General features: G+C 40.2%; 1 protein-coding gene across 2 annotated transcripts in view; it reads right to left on the bottom strand.

Annotated features, from left to right (window-relative positions):
• The window catches only part of C1_1H12orf75 (chromosome 1_1 C12orf75 homolog), a 319,665-nt gene extending 300,955 nt beyond the window's left edge, over positions 1-18,710 (bottom strand). For both annotated transcript variants that reach the window (XM_086938150.1, XM_086938159.1), the window contains exon 1: positions 18,581-18,710. In XM_086938150.1, the coding sequence (XP_086794276.1) occupies positions 18,581-18,623 (43 nt within the window). In that variant the 5' untranslated portion in view covers positions 18,624-18,710. The remainder of the gene's footprint in view (positions 1-18,580) is intronic.
• Positions 18,711-19,694: the final 984 nt, after the last annotated feature.

The raw sequence follows: 19,694 nt of genomic DNA, 5'->3' as shown, positions 1-19,694 counted from the left end.
TTGACGGGGGCAGAACCACAGTGTGGTAATCGATTTTTCCCCTGGGCAAGTTAATCCTAATTTCGTGCTAAATAGAATGAGGGCCTTAGTGTGCATGTGACTGGGTAATCATCACTCATCACACATTAGCCACAGTTTTCATGGCCATCCTCAGTAACGATTGGTCATTTTCCTCCAACTGCCCAAAGCCTCTCACAATACCTTGCACACCTTCAAACTGAGGTATGTCTTTATTCCATGCATCCTGGACATCCTAGGCTGTATAATTAACGGATGTGCTGGTTCACAGCAGGGGCGAGTGTTGTTCTTGGGTTTGTGCTATTGATATTGAACTCAGAATATCTCAGAGTTAGTGCATGCGATTTAGACAGTACAGCTGGGTGCATGGACTGTCTTTTTGTAAATGAACTAGACAATCTTCAGCACATGCACCAATTCGGAACTGTGGTCAAAAAGGGTGGATGTATAGGTTTAATTCTTAAAAAAATATGCTTTGCATTAGGCACAATCTTACTATGTATTACTAAAAAGATATCAATCCATCCATTTATTGTCATCAGCACCTTACAGTATGAAAGGTCTGTGTGGAACAATTGCCTAACAGTATAAAAGGTCTGTGTGGAACACATTTAACATTTAGTTTATGACATAAGATTACATAATAAACATAAAACTATCTATAAAAGCACTCCATACCCAATCCCTTCTGTAAAAATCTTACTTGATGTATGTAATCTGATCAAATATTGAAACTAATAAAAGCTTATAAAGCAAATAATAGTCGCTTCCTGTGCCAAAAGTAACAATTGCTCAATCAAGGATCGTTACAAATTGGGTTACTGGTTGACTGGGGTGTGAGCTCTGGTCAAGAAGCAATCACAATCCTAGTCAAGTATTGTAAAGGGCAGACAAACCCTAAATTAACCTGTGCTCACCTTCTGGTTCCTTGACACAGAGCAGTCAGGCTTAATTTAGAGGCAATAGGTAAGGTATTTGTGCAACACTTCAAACAGTAAAGCAGTGGGAACACCACAGAAAAGGGACCCCACAATGGGCAATACAAATAAAAAACTTAGTTTAATAAATAAAACAAGACCAAAACTTCAAAGGTCCAATGAGTAGAACTGGAGTTATTCAATGTTAAAGCTTATAGTGAGAAATAGCGCCAAAAAGTATAAAGCACGAAACGTGGTCACACTGGACAAGGTCACAAGTTTAGGCCATCTGCAATGCAGCATTGGCATCTTCTTCAAAATTTAGAATGTCCCTTCCAATGACCACTATTCGCAATGAAAATAAATGCCAGTATAGGTCAACACATCCTAAGAGCAGACATGACTATGTCTACTCAAAAGAAAGACATAACACAATGGAAATTGAAACCCATTGAGGGGCACCACAAGTGTGGTAACGGTTCGGTTTGCGAATCCACTGTAGAAGTAATAGAATTCACACACAACTCTTTGAAATGGACCCACAAAGAATTTTCAAACTGTAAAACAAAAAACGTTGTGTATGCAGTCATATGACCATGTTCCAAAATAAATAAATAAAAGAAATTGGAAAAGCCAACCAGCAATTGAACCAACGAATTGTGCAGCACAGTTCAAGGATCAAAAAACAAGTGCCGACAGTCCCAATGGTTACCCACTTTCCAGATAAGAAACATCCTTTGTCGGTGTAAGAAGCTGCAAAAGTGCTCACAAAGCCTGTGTCCAAACGCCAGAATGAATGTTGGCCCGTCAAAACTACTTCAATACCCATAAATCATTTTGCACATTAACCCAAACAAGGTGGCTCAAAAGTCAACCTAAACTTACTGTGTCTGCTGTGGTTTGGAATGAGCTAGGATTCAATCCCTGTTGAAACAAAAAAAGTCTCCGAAAATTAAAGTTTCCCGATCTGAACAAGTAAGCCTGTGTTACGCAGCCGCAGGCCATGCAGCACAGCGACAAACTGTTAAAATGTGATAAATATTACAAGTCCGCCTTGGTGTTTTGAGAAAGAACTGAATCGGCAGCAGAAGGGTTGCTCCACGCGCCCGACGCCTGTGCTCTAAGGAAGAAAGATACACAGGCAGATTCAAGTAGGATGTTGCATTAATCAAATATTACAGTTGAGGCGTAGCACAGCGATAAGCTGTAAAGATGTGATAAATATTACAAGTTTGCCTTACTGTTTTTAGAAAGAACCTAAATTGGCAGCAAAATGGCTGCTCCACGCGCCTTAAGCCTGTGCACAAAGAAAGAAAGACACACAAGCTGATCCAAGTAAGATGTTGCACAAACTAAAAATCACCTTTGAGGGGCCCCCTCAAAACCAATTCGATGCATAATGATTCTTCCTTCAATCATTATAGCGTTCTGACCCCAAGTCAAGGGATTTGCTTTTAAAATACCAGAGATGAAGAATCTATCAGTCCAGTAGTAAAAGAGGCCACATAAACCAGGTACTATGTAGTATTTAAGATAAACCCACAAAGGAGATATTGGGAAGTGGACGAGTATTTTTATAAAAGCAACAGTGTTCATTATGTTTTAGATTACACCAAGTCAAAAGCCCTGAAGAGAGTCCCGCGAGTGTCACTGGGACTTGAAACGTGTCGGCATATTGCGGGATATTTAGCATGGACTCAACCCCAGCTCATCTTCATTGGTTCGCAATGGCTAGCATCCCTCCAAGGATAATAATAAACATTATTCTATGGGATTGCTTCACGTATGATGTTCTTGAAACAACAGTTTTGTCGCATTATTTTGAAATTATCTGTGTGCATTATTTGTAAAGCTGTGCGTTTAGTGTGCTTTACTTAATGTTCACAACTTATTGTCTTAGCAAACAAAAATGAGTATCGAAGCATTGTTGCCTGCCCCAGTGTTGACATCCCAGCAATTAGTGTGCAGCAAAAAGAAGGTGCAAGGGGGCTTAGGACACAATCCCCCAAGTCCTAAAAGAGAGGCAAAAGGTCAATTCCCTTTATCACTCCAAATAGTGTACACAAACTAGCCCCGCACTCTTCAAAAGGTTCAAATATAGACTTTCACATTTCATTCATCTATACCAATGTAACAAGACAATCCACAATACACCATTGTTTTCCCAATTTTAAAGAAGGCGATAAAAGCTTTTGAAGTTTATGATTCATTCTTTATTCAGGTTCTTGAAATTGAAACAGCCAACGTGTTTCGTCTTTTATCAGACTTCTTCAGGGCTACAAAAAGTACACAAAACAAGAATACAATTTACAATGACATTGACAAACATTTAAAAATATAAATCCTTTTTTTCCTTACAAAACAGTTCTTTCTAAGCACAGCCTTTATTGGACATATAATATACATATATAATCATAGGGAAAACATTTTTACAGTATGTTTCTATTTGATAAAACCAATTACAAAATAATTAAGGTAGAAGACTTTATGAATATCCAAACATTTTTGGTGGTTATATACCACCCAGATTCAAAAAAGTGGAAACATCACCCATTCAGTAATACAAAATATACACAGGAAAAATGAACTTTCTAATATTAGTACTTTAGGTTATCCTGATACTCTAAGGGTTACACATACCTCAAAAGGTAAGTGGTCTTGGTTCATGAAACTGTTCTTAATCGTTTGAACCCAACAGGTCTGTAGAAAAAATTATCGATACATTCATGTGTGTGGTTACTGCTTCCAGCTTCAGATAGTAATACATACTAAAAATCACGTTAGTATTGTTTATTATTTATCCTTGTCAGTTGTAAAGAAAACATTTCTTGTCAAAGATACCCCTAAAATATTGCTTAATCGCACTCCTATCGTATCCAACAACGGAAAGGTACCTCTAGAGCACAGTTCTTCAACTGTGGGGCGCGCCCCCCTGGGGGGCATGGATGGGTTCCCAGGGGGGCGCAAAGGCCTCTCCAAGCACATGTAAATGAAGACGCCTGGAAGTGCAGCGATGTTAATTTGCTGCATTTCCAGGCAGTCTTCATTTACAAGTCAGTGGGTGTGCTGCTGGGGACTCGGCTGGGCAGAGTCTGGAGTCTTATTAAGACTCCAGCAAGCCCGAGTTTTTCACAGGTCTTTAAAGACCTTTTGCATACCTTTGGAAACTGGTTACAAGGCTTAGTTTTTTCTTTTCTTTTGGGCCCCAACTCTGCCTATTCCTTACACTTGTATTTTAAATATACTGATTTAGTGTTAAAATACATTTCATGAAAAGGAATACAAAAAAGGGTTGCCAATAGAAAAAATGCCAGCCATGTATGTTTAAAGAGCCTGCAAATACCTTGCAGGGTCTTAAATTAAAAGGTATGTATTCATTTGTAACGTGACTGTCTGTTCCTTTTGTTTTCAGTCCTGAATCATTCAGGCAGCCCTAGAACACATTTAAAAGTGCTTTAAAATTGCTTTTCGAAGTACGCACAGACAAGTGCTGAAAATATGACTTTAGGTGACTGTTTATTTTTGTACCATCTGCAGCATCAAAATAATGAGCTGGCAACCCTAATCATAAGACTGGAAGTTTGCTGCAGGATCAACACATTATTTCCTTCACCCTCGATTCCCTGATTAATTCCATAATAGCAATAGTTTAATTTATATCTGAAACCCTACGCCCCGTCAATAACATGCTGATTAACTTTAAGTGTCTGGGAATTCACCCTTTATTCAGACAACTCATTATTCATTCTCACCCTTCACTTTCACACTCACCATGCACTCACAGAGCATAGTTATGGTTTTCCCGCATTTACCACATAATCCATCATCTGCTGCATAATTTGCATATTAAAAAATGTAGCAACACATGTTACCTCACAGTGGAAGGTCTTTTCTAAAGGTTGACTTGTCACCTTTCTGTTACTTATTGCTATATGTGGGTGTTTATGTGGCACTTATGAGGGGTAATAAAGGCCAGGATAATGTTAACAAGTGTAAAAATAGCAAAATAGTGCAGTAATGCTTTCACAAAATATGCAGCATCATTTGTCTTTGCTTGCTGAAGAGTTTAGTCAATCATCCTGCATAATTTGGCCTTCTCCTGCCGCATAATTCCAATGGCCCTGTTTATAGTGCTATGAGGACCAAGCCTGTGGCAGAAAGCATTGTGAATATACAAATCATTATTTTAAAACAGTATTTACATACTCTAAGCTAGGCTGCTGCAAAATGATGCAGTGGTTGAGATAAAACAAGTTCTTTCAAAATATACTTTTTAGTAATAAGTAATCAAACTGTATCTAATGCAGACGTTTTTGTAAGCTTCTCCACTAACCCAGATCTCAGCTTATATCTCCTTTACATTACATCTTAAAAAGAATAGATCTTTGCCACCATAAAGCTTTAAGCAGATCCACTGGAATTATTCAGCAGAAGAGGACAAAATTATGCGGCAGGTTTGACTAAATTATGCAGCAAGAGAAGGTAAATTATGTGGCACAATGCGCCACGTTTTGTGGTTAGCATTACTTCATTATTTTGTCATTTTAACTCACGGTAACGCTGTCAGGGGAAATATTTCACCTCATTAGTACCAGTTTAACACCCAAATACAGCAGTAAGCAACTACAAGATTAACAGTCAATTTGCAAAGAACCTTCCACTGCTCCGGAACACTTTGTCACGATTTAAGTAACTTTGTTCCGTTTGAGCTAGAATCAAGTTTTTTGTTTTTGAAATCTGTAGATTATGTAGCAAATGCAGTAAACTGATAATTATGTGGAAAACGCTGCAGCTGCAGAAACTCATAATTCCAGTGGTCCTGGCTTTAAGTGACTCAATCAATTAATGGCTGGTAAGAAGGCTGGTTTCTTTTTTTTAACTTTCTGCACTACCACCACACACTTCGATTTTTAGGCACAGGCATCTCAAGGTCAGTATTAACAATTCATGGAAAGTTTTTTTGTAAAAGCTGAGTCCATTGGGTGGCAGGTAAAGGACTACAGGGTTGCATTTAGATGCAGATCCCTAATCCTCTCGATCCTTTGGGCCTCACAAAAATGGTCTAGGAGACAGAGGAAAGGAGCGAGATACATAGATATTGTCAAAGAGAAGACCCAGAATAGGGCGCCCTGTATGCAGACTCATTTTTATGTTTACAAATGACCAGAGACCGCTTCTTCAGAGAGATACTCCAAAGAAGGGGACAATATAAGTGTTTTTTTTTTTAAAGGGACATTTATTAGTGAAGCTGGTACTGCTGCCAAGTGTGTAAGTGGCCACCACTGCTGGTTACCATAAAGGAGCAGATGCAGCAGGACTGGGGACCAGGAGTTTGGGTGGCCCACTGCATCACAATTATGACTGTCTACCTTTAAAAAAAAGGGCCATCAGAGCTTATTGTCGTTTCAAGCATTAGGACAGAGGTGGTGATCCTTCATGGTGGGGAAGAAGTAAAATAGGCAGAGGAGATAGCCTGCTACATCGGACTGCAGTTACCATTAGTGTTGCAGGTACAGTTGCATTGGGGTCAAAGAGTGTGAGGGGCTCACAACACCCCAATTATGGGGAGCAGTTTGTTTGGGATATCTGGTTTCGTTCGATACATTTGCTGATTTATAAATCTCATATTTGGTGCTGTTCATAAGCTATAGAAAAAATATTCATAAAATCATCTCATAAGCCCTGCTCCCTGCACGCAGCCATATCCCTCCCGCTCCCCCAATCCTTGCCATAAAGTTTTGGAGGGGGACCCGACCTCAAAACATTTTGCTTAGGGGGGGCTCAGAGTAAAACAGTTTGAAGACCTCTGCTCTAGAGACTGATTTTACCCAGATCTCTGTTATAGCAATATCCAATATATAGAGTATTATATATGATGTACATCAGCTTCAACACTTACTTGAGAATTGTATGAAAAACGGCTGTATATTATCAGCTTTTTTGGCTCGGAGGCCAAAGAAAGTGTATCTTAAAAGAATTTAGATAAAACAAGGCATATGTCACAAAGAGCCCATCTTTGTATTCCTTATGCATCTATATTACGCCACTAATTGAAAGAAGACTATGATATTAGCTCCAATGCCCTATTTACAATCATGTCCACTCATTTATATAGTGGTCATAAATATATAAACAGAGCAACTTTCAGAACAGCAAATTTCGCGCTAGCTAGCGTTCACGATTTGAAATAATACGATCTAGATGCCGACACTGAAGACATTCTGGACACCATCTTTGAATATAAAGTTCTCGAAGGGGGCTGGCAGTCACACATTGTTCGCCCACCAATCAAGCCAGCACATTGTTGGTAATATAAGGTAGCGTAAACAATACTCTAGTCCATACTCGAATCTTCAGTTAATAACAATTGTGGTAAACATTTATATATGGAAATCTTGACTGAATGTCCTTGCTTGCTAAAGTAGTGATTCCTATGGTGGCCATCTTGTGTATACAATCAAGAATACTTTAAACGTACACTTATTCTCTCACGACTAGCATACCTCTTCCTAAATTTATAATTCTAAATATTGAGCCCAATGTATACTTACAGCGAAAAATGTAGCGCCTCGTTTCTCATGCGGTCATCTGGTTCAAATGGCTTCACTAAGGACACAGAAACCGCGTGTTTTTAAACGTTAGCTTAATTGGATAATCACCCAATTAGTTAAAGTGATCAACTAATTATTAGTGCTTGTCGCACTTAGAATGACGCGGACCAGTTAGTATTTTTGGGTGCCATCTTAAAATGGGTTTTTGAATACAAGTTTGTATATCGTATGCATCGAAAAACTGTTCTCTACATATGCATACCAATATTCATGGTGATTTGTAAGAAGGAACTATACAGGATACGTTCCCACCAGAATTTCTACAGATAAAAAGTGTTAATCCAAAGCTCATTGTGACAAAAGACACATGCGCGAAATGTTATGGTTTACCAGATTTCTAAAATACACATGAAGAAAAACTCTTCTGTTATTAAACACGTGTTGCCGTGCGTCGTGTTTTGAATGACGCAAATAGTGTTATGAGCTCCATCTTAAAGTGGAGTTTTTGAATAGTAATCTGTATATCAAGATTAATTGGTTTAAAACCTAATGTGCTTTGAATAGCGTGGATCTGATCTTATTATGCGCACCATTTTAGAATGAAGTTATGAATAAAAATCTGTATAACATGACTAGCAGCCCGCCCCACCGTTGCCTGGGGCAGAAAGGGGCTGGGGGCAGCACACCCGCTCCCGCCCCGACCCCCTCTCGCACCGACTCCCTCCCGCCCAGACTCACTCGCGCCCCCCTCCCGCCCGACATTTTCATTTACTGCTGCCTCCTTCTTTCCTCCCCCTGCATCACAGTCTCAATTTCCCTTTCCTTACCTGTTCCGCCGCTCCTCACTGCACAGCCGCTCGTCACTGCACCGCCCTCCTCCTTCGTCATCACGCACGTCGCGTTGAGGCCAGCGCTAGGTCCCGGCCGGCGCTACTTTCAGGGGACTACTTTGTTTACAAACTTAATTTTTTTAATTTACTTTTTTTTTTTTATTTATATAGCCTATGTCCATCTACATACCCTGCCATTTTCATAGATGTATCAGGTGTGTAGATTGGCGCTGTGGTTCCCGAGTTTACCAGGTGAAAAGGTGCAAGTTCTCTCTTTATAATAGTAGTATAGATTAATCGGGTTAGAGCCTAATAAACTTTAAAAGACCCATATCCGATCTTATTATAAGCGCCATCTTAAAATGGGGTTTGTAAATTGAAATCCATATAGCATCGTTAATCAGTTTTAGAACCTAGCATGCCTATTTTCATCATGTTTATGCCCACAGACAGAGTTGGTTATAAACCAAAAACAGTAAAAAGGTAAACCATGACCAGAAAGAATAAAAGAATTAGGTGCTATGGTTACAGTGTTTGTCACAACATGACCTGCTTGTATGCAAAGCCTGAAATACGCCATCTTTAAAAAGCTCATTTTGTTTGTGTTTCCAAAGTACACATTGAGAGTGGATCATCTGTCAACATTCCAAAGTCCCAAGTAATTCGTATAGTTAATTGTGTTTCTTCCTAAAGTTATTTCAACCAAATTTAACAATTTGTAATGTCATACATAATAGTGCATAATAATACTTAACATTGCTATAGGGATACCAAAATATTGCATTTAACTCGAAATGTTGTGCAGACTAGTCTAAAACCACATTATGTCACATGTGTTTAAAGCACCAACAGCCCATGGCATGCAGGTCTGTTTCCATCAAGTTCCATCTTAAGCATATAGAATTAAGAAATTACAATCGTAAATACCATAAATACATCATAATCCATATACTTCCTGAAAAGCATATTCAATAAATCCCTTAGGCAACAATGAAAACCTAAAGCAGTTCATAGAAGTTCAAACTCTTGCATGCAATCAATACAGATATAGGCACATAAACACATTCTCTTCCCTTGCTTAAAGGTATAATTACAACAAACAGTATACCCGAAAGTATCCTTTTAATGTATAGTAATAGAGAAGATCCAAAATCTCTCTGGAGGGGCCACATAGGAAGTACAGTTATTATCTACACCACCCTCTCTGAATTATAGAAGAAATGACCTTAAAGAAAGTAGTGAAATTCATTGTCAATGTTAAACCCAAAGGTTACAGACCTCAGTCTGCAAATCCAGCGTGCTTCCATTTGCCTAAGCTCCAAGGTCCTATCACCACCCCTAGGGTTCAGGCTTACATTATCAATTGCATGGAATGCGATTTCACTATTGTTAGGATGGCAGTCTACGATATGTTGTGCACTGGATTTCTTACATCTCCATGTTTGATGCTTCTTGCGTGTTCTTGAATCCTGATTTTAAGGCTCCTAATGCTACATCCTATATAGATTTTGTTGCGATGACAAATAATCAGATATACTACTTATGCAGTATTGCGATTAATAAAAGACGTTATTGTGTAGTCCCTGAGCCCATTATACTTGAAGGATCTCTTCTTGTTTATTCCATACTTACAGATAGAATAGTTGCCACATATGTGGAAACCTGGTGGTTTCTCCGGCAACCAAGTGGATGTTAACACTTTGGGTGCCTTAACATAGCTTGGACAAAATGTTTTTTTATTGTAGATCCTTTTCTATAGACTACCCTAGGTTTGCTAGGAACAAAAATTAAGAGGGAGCGTGTCTGATTTTCAATAAATGCCAATTCTTCCTCAATATATTAAAAATATGGTTACTCTTCATTCCACATTCAGCCACAAAAGCACACTGTGTTACTACGAGTGGGGCGTGGTCGTGGGACTAGAGTATCATTTTGTTTCCTTTTTCTAATTTTACACTCTGCGTTTTTGAGGCTGTTACTATCATAGCCCCTTGCTTGAAATTCACATTTAGTTTTGTTTTTGTTCTCCTCGAAATTGCAGTATTCACTGCAGTTTCGACAAACTCTCACCATTTCACCATAAGGTATGGCTGCGATTGTATTAGATAGGCCAGTGGATATGGCATGCTAGGTTCTAAATTTATTAACGATGCTATATGGATTTCAATTAACAAACCCCATTTTAAGATGGCACTCATAATAAGATCGGATACTGGTCTTTTAATGTTTATTAGGCTCGAACTCAATTAATCATGCTATACAGATTTTTATTCATAACCTTTATTCTAAAGTGGCGCGCATAATAAGATCGGATCCACAGCATTCAAAGCACATTAAGGTTTTAAACCAATTAATCTTGATATTCAGATTACTATTAAAAAACTCCACTTTAAGACGGCGCTTATAATACGATTTGAGTCATTCAAAAAGCGATGCACGGCAACGCGTGTTTAATAACAGAAGTTTTCCTTAATGTGTATTTTTGAAATCGGCTAAACAATGAGCCCTTGAAGATGGCGAAAAATAAATTTTGCGTATGTGTCTTTTAAGTCACAAATTCACAATGAGCATTGGATTAACAATTTTTATCTGTAGAATGTCTGGTGGGAACGTATCCTGTATAATTCCTTTTTACAAATCACCATGAATATTGGTATGCATATGTAGAGAACAGTTTTTCGATGCATAAGATATACAAACTTATATTCAAAAACCCATTTTAAGATTCCACCCAAAAATACGAACTGGTACGCGTCATTCTAAGCGCGACAAGCACTAATAATTAGTTGATCATTTAAATTAATTGGATGAAGCTAACGTTTAAAAATGTGCGGTTTCTGTGTCCTTAGTGAAGCAATTTGAACCAGATGACTGCAAGAGAAAGGAGGCGCTCACTTTTTCGCTGCAAGTATACATTGGGCTCGATATTCAGAATTAAAAATTTGGGAAGAGGTATGCTAGTCGTGAGCATTTCATAATTACGAATTAGCATGAGGGTTTGTCCCTTTGGTGATTCTTACTGTGAATTATTTTAAGAGAGAATCAGTGTATGTTTTAAAAGTGTACTTGATTGTATACACAAGATGGCCACCATAGGAATCACTACTTTAGCGAGCAAGGACATTCAGTAAAGATATCCATATATAAATGTTGATCACGATTGTTATTAACTGAAGATTAGAGTATGGACTACAGTATTGTTCACGCTACCTTATATTACCAACAATGTGCTGGCTTGAGTGTTGGGCGAATAATGTGTAACTGCCAGCCCCTTCAAGAACTTTACATTCAAAGATGGCGGCCAGAATGTCTTCAGTGTCGGCATCTAGATCATATTTCTTTTAAAATCTTGAATGCTAGTTAGCGCAAAATATGCTGTTCTGAAAGTTGCTCCATGTATACATTTATGACCACTATATAAATGAGTGGGCATGATTGTAAATAGAGCATTGGAGCCAATATCATTGTATTCTTTTAATTACTGGCGTAATATAGATGCATAAGGAATACTAAGATGGGCTATTTGTGACATATACCTTGTTTTATCTAAACCCTTTTAGGATACACTTTCCTTGGCCTCCGAACTAAAAAAGCTGATAATATACAGCTGTTTTTCATACAATTCTCAACTAAGTGTCGAGGCTAATGTACATCATATATAGTAGTCCGAATATGGGATATTGCTATAACAGAGATCTGGGTATAATCAGTCTCTAGAGGTACTTTACCGTTGGTGGATATGATAAGAGTGCGATTAAGCAATATATTAGGGGAATTTTTGACAAGAATTTTTTTTTTTTTTACAACCGACAAGGATAAATAAATAATAATAACGTGATCTTTAGTATGTATTACTATCTGACGCTGGAAACAGTAACCTCACATGTATGTATCGGTCTATAATTTTCTCTATAGACCTATTGAGTTCAAACTATTAAGAATAGTTTCATGAACCAAGACTACTTACCTTTACCTATAGAGTATCAGGATAACCCAAAGTACTAAAGTTAGAAAGTTCATTTTTCCTGTGTATATTTTGTATTACTGAATGGGTGAGGTTTCCACTTTTTTTTTAATCTGGGTGGTATATAACCACAAAAAATATGTTTGAATATTCATAAAGTCTCCTACGTTAATTATTTTTCAATTGGTTTGATCAAATAGAAACATACTGTAAGAATGTTTTCCCTATGATTATATATATATATTATATGTCAAATAGGAGACTGTGCTTAGAAAGATTTTTTTTTTTTAAAAAGGTGTTTGTATTTTAAATGTTTATCAATGTCTTTGTAAATAGTATTCTTGTTTTGTGTACTTTATAGCCCTGAAGAAGTCTGTTAAAGGATAAAATGCGTTGGCTGTTTCAATTTCAAGAACATGAATAAAGAATGAATCATAAACTTCAAAAGCTTTCATAGACTTCCTTAAAATTGAGAAAACAATGGTGTATTGTGGATTGTCTTGTTACATTGGTATAGATAAATGAAATGTGAGTGTATATTTGAACCTTTGAAGAGTGCGGGGCTAGTTTGTGTAACGGATTGCCTTGCACTTGTCGCAAACAGTGTTTCACCATTTCAGACTTGTGTGAAATGTAAAAAATGACAATGAAATAAAATAACGGTTAAATAAATAACCAGGACCAATGTAAGTTTATATTGGCCCTTTGTCTTTCTAAGTACATAGCAGCACAAAAAACGGTTGCTAGGTTTCTTGTCATGTTTCTTTAACTAGGCCCCATCTAGCTACTGGTATTAGGGCCTACCCCATTTATACAACTTTCTAAAAAGTGGCATTTTCAGATTTGTAATTCAAAACCCAATCTATATCTATCTATACTAATCTAATAAAGAGAGAGCCCAAACATTTGAGGCGGGTAATCTCAGGAACCACAGCACCAATCACAGCACCCAATACAGCGTTGGAAAGGGCAGTTGCAGCAGAAGGACATAGGCTATGCAGACGCCCACCATATACATTTAAAAGGTAAAAGAACCGTGCCAGCAAAGTAGTCCCTTGTGGGTGTGTCTGCGTTGTACTGTGGGCATGTGCTGGGGTCGTGACAAACGCTGGGGCGTGTGGTACGTTCCACCCTTCATGCCATGTCTCATATCGTGTGCTGTGGGAGTGTGCTGGGGCGTGGACGTGTGCGGGGCGCGGGATTACGGGGAAAAAAAAAAAAGAGCGTTGTGCCCAATATTTCATTGTTTTTTCTTCCCAGGTTCTGTACATTCCAGCTCCGGGTGTCCATCCTGCTCCCTTTAAATACCCCTGCACCCCATAATCATAACCCACCCTTACTCCTTAAAATACCCCAACACCCTTAAACACTAACCCATATTAACCCTATAAATATACCCTGTACCCCAAAACCCAAACCTACCCCTGAACCCTAAATATACCCCTGTACCCCAAAACCCAAACCTAGCCCTGAACCATAAAAATAACCCTGTACCCCAAAACCCAAACCTACCCCTGAACCCTAAAAATACCCCTATACCCCAAAACCCAAACCTAGCCCTGAACCCTAAAAATACCACTGTACGCCGAAACCCATACCAATCCCTAAAACCTAAAACTACCCCTGTACCCCATAACCCAAAACTATATCTGAACCCTTAAAATACCCAAACACCCCAAAACATATACCCCTATACTCATACTTACCTTATCCAAACAAAACAAAAACATGCTTTTACCATTCCTGTTTTTACAACGAATTTCGTTGTAAATGAATGCATGGTAAAAGCATATAAAATGTAATGCCATGCGTTATAATGGCATTGCGGAGTCATGGTGCTTTCGTAATGAAAGTATGCGGAGTGATGGTATGCGAAAAGAAAGTTGCGGAATAATGAGTGTTTACCCTCCCCCGGTAAGTACATTGGTAGCACGGCGGCCCACATCTCCAGCAACATACTCATTTTTTCACCACCGATTTGAAAAATGCACAGGTCTCTCTTATTGATGGCCAGCACCGACATACACTTTTAGACACACCTCCCACCTTAGACACACCTCCCGCCACAAGTTCTAGAATTGTGAACTTTAGAGCTGGGGAGCTACGTTCGAATCTCGGCATCAGCTCAACATCCTGTGATTCCAGACAAATCGCTTTGTCTCCCCGTGCCTACCACAAATGAATGTGTTCTTCTGTATTGTAAATTGTGCTCATGCCATGTTGTCGAGTTCGAACTATATAATATTGCAAGGAAAAATAAAGTAGGGAAGCTAGAGTTCACACACTACTGAATGATCACTCTTAAGTGCATCAGCAGTGCACTGTGAATCGGAGCGTTTCACAGGCCTGTCACAGATAAGAAATGCTATCAAAACGAAATCCTACAAAACAATATACTACTGGCCGGCAGCAATTCATACCCGGACTACGTCGGGACGGGCTGCTAGATATATATATATATATATATTTTTTTTTTTTTTTATCCACCTTAACTGATCTTCAAAGCGTATGCCCAGGTAGTCATATTATGATACACACTCAAATGGTATGCAATGGATCCTAGGCTAAGATGCTGTGATGGTTTAACAGCAATAGCCTTGGTTCTCTTGATGGTTGTAGTTAGCTTACTACACTAAAGAAGGATCTAAGAAACACTCCAATCATTTTTGTAATGTTTTGGTTGTAGCTAGTAAGAGCATCAGCCGCAAACAGGATCAGAACCTTATCCCGTGCAATAATGGGTACATCAAGGTCAGCTTTTAACAGATGTTCAACCACATCATTTAAAACTAGACTGAAGATAGCTGAGGCCAGAATGCAGCCTTCACTGACTTCTTGAGAAAAAGGGAGGTGGGGGCCTTGTAACCCTCTAGAGCATGGACTACACCACAAAACATGTGAAAAGGAAGAATAGTTCTAAAAGGATGAATATATGCAATGAAAGAAAAGTCCACTTTTTATTTGTGGCTTCTGGCGGGGTAGCTCGTTCTTATTTCTATTATAAAGCTCGGAGAATCCAGGGGGGATCCATAGGGGCCCCCCTGCGCGTTAATAATGTGTAGCCACAGAAAGGTGGTGAACCCCCGGACATGGTCACCCCCCACATTATTATAAAACATGCCCCCGGGATTTGGCCTACCTAGGGGCTTAATGAAAAAGACGCGCGGGAGCCTGAACTTTTTTTTTTTTTACATTTTGTCATGGATTCATGGTTCCACCTGCAAATGTGTGGCGAATTTTTTAAAAAGTAGGGTTTTTAAACCGAGCGGGGTCTCTGTGAACCACCCCCCTCCCCGATATCAAGGGGGGAGAGATCAGGGTATTCCTACCCTGCCCCCTTTTCTTAACTTCTTAATTTTTATGTGGGATTTTGCTTCAAGTCGTGCCCCAAGATGGCTGCCAACACTTCCTAACTGTAGTGTTGGCAGCCCATCAAATTTTAGTAGGATCCATGCATCCACTGCATAGACTCACGTCTCTTGATATCTATATTTTCAAAACTTTAATATCTCTAAAAATACTAATGAATTTACACCAAATCACAAACAGCATGCTTTCTGGAACAACATCTAGCTTTCTGCCAAATTTGGTGAAATTCAATTCAATAGTTCAAGCTGCAGTCGTGTTCAAAAAATGAACACTCCCCATAAACTTAACATGGAGAAAAGGAGTTTTGGGCCCCTCCTTTTGTCCTCAACCCCCGTTTGACGGATCACCCTGAAACTTGCAACACAGCAGCTGAACCAAATAGGCGCAAAAGTTATTGATGAAACAAAAAAAGAAGAAGGTTTTCCTATGGAAACTTTGGTCCTTACTAAAACTGTCTACTGGCGACTGCCAGTAGGTAATATATAGACACACACAGAGCACTTGCCTTATCTTAAACACTAAGGGCCAGATGTAGGAAGCGTAATTCCGGTCGTTAACGGCCGAAATTACCAAATTTCGGCTGTTACCGTCCAGAATTAGGCTACTGAGATGTAGGTGCCCAAATTGCTAATTCGGTAATTTACAGATTCGGTATTTTAACCGCATGCGTGCTAGCGGTTTTCCCGCTGAGCGCTGCGATTTTGAAAATCCTGCGTTACGTGACAAGGTCAACTCGTCACACGCACAGCGCAGGTAATGCCCATAACGAGCTGACCTTGTCATACGCATCGAAGGGGTTAAGGAATTGGTAAATGACTGATTCCTTAAAATACCGAATCTGTAAATTACCGAATTAGCAATGTAGGGAGCACTCAAATGAGTGCTTTCCCCTTTTTGGGATTCCTTAATTACCACCAACTACAAGTTGGTGGTAAATAAAGAAAAAAAAACAAAAAGCAACTTTATGCAAATTGCTTCAGTGCCATGTTGCAGACATACATGCAGGGCATGTATGTCTGCAACATGTGCACCCATACACAATTGAGGGGTGCAACAGGGTGTCAAAGTGACACCCTGCCACCCTTCAATGTTTCCCCCAATTACTGAATCGGTATTTACCGATTCGGTATTAGACATTCATTCCTATGGGCCTCCAGGCCCATAGGATTGAATGGTAATTACCGAATAGGTAAATACAGATTCGGTAATTACCGAAACTTACCGATACTTTAAATTTTTTTCGGTAAAATTACCTACATCCCATTTGTCTGGTCTTAAATACCGAATCGGTATGATTCGGTAATCTGGGATTACCTACATCTGGCCCTGAATATTTTGTGACCGTTTATCTTGTAATAACATTTTTAAATAATTTACTTGCATGTTCACAGTTCTTTCAGTCTTGATCTGCGACTTCATAGCTCTGTAAATAGATGTAACTATTGCTTGCTACAACCAGGTTTCAGACCTCTGACTAGTTAAAAACACACAATCTAAGCAGCATTCGCAGCCAGTGCTTAATATGTAAAAAGGTTAAGTGCTGTGACACGAGCTCTCTCAGAAGCCCACTGGTGCTGCCCCCTAATATCCAGGCTGCTCAACAGCAAGGCGGTCACCTCCAGATTTCCCCTAATGCATCTTATCCATGAACATGCTCCTTTATCTCACGCTTGCATGTATGTTCTTTTTCATCCCTCTTATCTTCATTTTTTGTGTTTTTTTTTCCTTATTTGTCGTTTTCCTTCTTTCCCCCTCGGTTGACTCTTTCTTGGTAAATGAGTGAGGATTACAAATAAGTACCAATCACCAAAAAACTGAGTCGATGGGCTCCACCTATAAACAATGACTCAATCACTGGCATTAACCAAGTGAGCTTCCTTGACATAAAAGAGTTAATGTCTCACCGATTATTTTAACTTGTATGTATGTATGCACACACACACACACACACACACACTCACACTTAAGCGAAAATCAAAGACCAAATAAATGTTAGACATTTTTTTTTCCTTTTTGGTCATGGCTCTGACCTACCACTACTGTACTCGGTAGCACAGATCCGACACTTGACTTGCACCCAACAGGGGATTGTGAGAAATTCTCAGATAAAAAGTATGTGCTTTAAAAAGTGCAACATTAAGTTACCCCCGCATTTTCCTTGGGTAGCGGCTCTACCATCAAAGCCAGCAGAACTCAAGCTTCCCAGGTCGAGTAGCTGACCCACTCCAGGTTTTTTGCTTTACATTCTGGGGCTTGCAGTTTGGTTTATCTCACTATAGCATCGGATTACTAGCACCACAGAGCAAAACAAACCCCTTGACCGAAAGAGAGTCTCAGTTTCTCAGTACGAAGCTGGTAAGGTAAACGGAAGAGTTCTTTGCCCTGCTAAGTAGGTTGGCTCTCGCCTTGCGCTGCGGTCGGGGCCGGCGCGCTGCCTACTCTCGGTGGCACAGCAGAGATAGAAAGTAAGCCGCTTCACTTTACAAAGCCTGGCTCCAAAACCCGTGGACCCGCGCGCGGCGCGCACTCTCCCTCATGCTTTAGTTAATCAGACGAAGTGCTCGATCTTTGGAGCGTACGGGGCTAAGCAACTTTTCGCGAACAGATTTCAGGGCTAGCCGCTTGAGTCTGAAATAACGGACAGATGTATCAACCCGAGATCAACCTTTTACATAACCCTCACAGTAACAAAAAACAATTTGTTGCTAACTCGTATCACTGAGCTCGGAAAACCACGTTGTGCATAAAGCTACAGTGTAACGGGGGCGCTGGACGCTTCAGCTCATGCAGCGACTAAACTGACTGGGAACCCCCTGAGCCGTTCATGGGGCTCACACGCACCGGGGGGTGTGCGAGGCACCGGCGGGGTGCACTGCCTGTTGCTAGTAGGAATCCTCGAGTTCTCCCTCCCTCAGACAGCAGACTCCTCACCTGCGCCGGGCTGGCTGGCTGCCACCGACTTCCCGCAGCCCATGCTGCTCCGGCGCGATTCTTCCACGGTCGGTGGAGTGAGACAGGGCTCCCCTTGTCTGAGGTAAGTGGAAAGGCGATGCCGGAGGTTACGCTACATCTCCGGGGGTGGAGGGGCGGGCCCAAGGCTCCAGTCGATCTCGGGGGCTGGGGGAGGGGCCAGGGAAAGTGCGGCAGGTGGATGTCTGAGGCTTCCCACCTGCGAGCATCACAGACTGCAAAACAAGAGGCGTGGACCTGATGGCGGCCGCACCGCAGCCACGGGAGAGCCATTCCGTACCCTACATCACCCCACCCCCCAAAAATACTTTGGGAAGTCACTAGGGGCGGAGATTGAAATCGGAGTTTAACAGTCAATGTATACATTTATTTTTAAAATAAATCTGCTGCAAAGAAATTGACATAAAGGACATATGTGTCAGTAAATCTTTTCTAGCTTATTTACTTGAGTTCTTATTCACACCTTTCACTTCTAAAATAGCAAAGAGAGCAATGTGCCTGCAGCAAAGTACATTGTGTAAAGTAGATCAGAGATATGTAGTTTATGTAAATACTAGGTAAGACCAGGGCCGTTTCTAGGTGTTGTGCCACCCTAGGCGAGAATTGAAAAATGCCCCCCCCCCCTTTTACTCCCAACACTTTCTCCCCCTGTCATCGAGGGTAGAGAGGCACATCCTCTACTGCCAAACCCTTCTATGTTACTCTCATTTACTATCAGAAAACACGATCACAACAGTCAATCCTGCAAACGACCTCAAGGAAAGGCCCAGGCCAGACCGTTACGGTAGCCATACACTCACAGAACTATGTACACGGATGCCCAATAGAGCCTTGTGTTTAAATACCACTAAGGCTTCAAGTGCACCTCATTTTCAAAACCAGAAACAGCAAAAATAGTAACTTGCATTGCTCACTCACCCAGTACCTGTCCTCAGTACCCATCAGTGAACACAGGAATCAGGGCTTACTTGGTCAGGACCTGTCCTCAGTACCCCTCGATTAACACAGTTTTCAAAGTCACTGTCAGTACCTGTCCTCAATACCCCTTAGTGAACACAGTTTTCAATGCTCACTC

This window comes from Lissotriton vulgaris, chromosome 1_1, assembly GCF_964263255.1.
Source record: "Lissotriton vulgaris chromosome 1_1, aLisVul1.2, whole genome shotgun sequence".
NCBI lineage: Eukaryota > Metazoa > Chordata > Amphibia > Caudata > Salamandridae > Lissotriton > Lissotriton vulgaris.
Note: the sequence above shows the minus strand (reverse complement) of the source record. Positions and strands in the feature narration are given on the sequence as shown.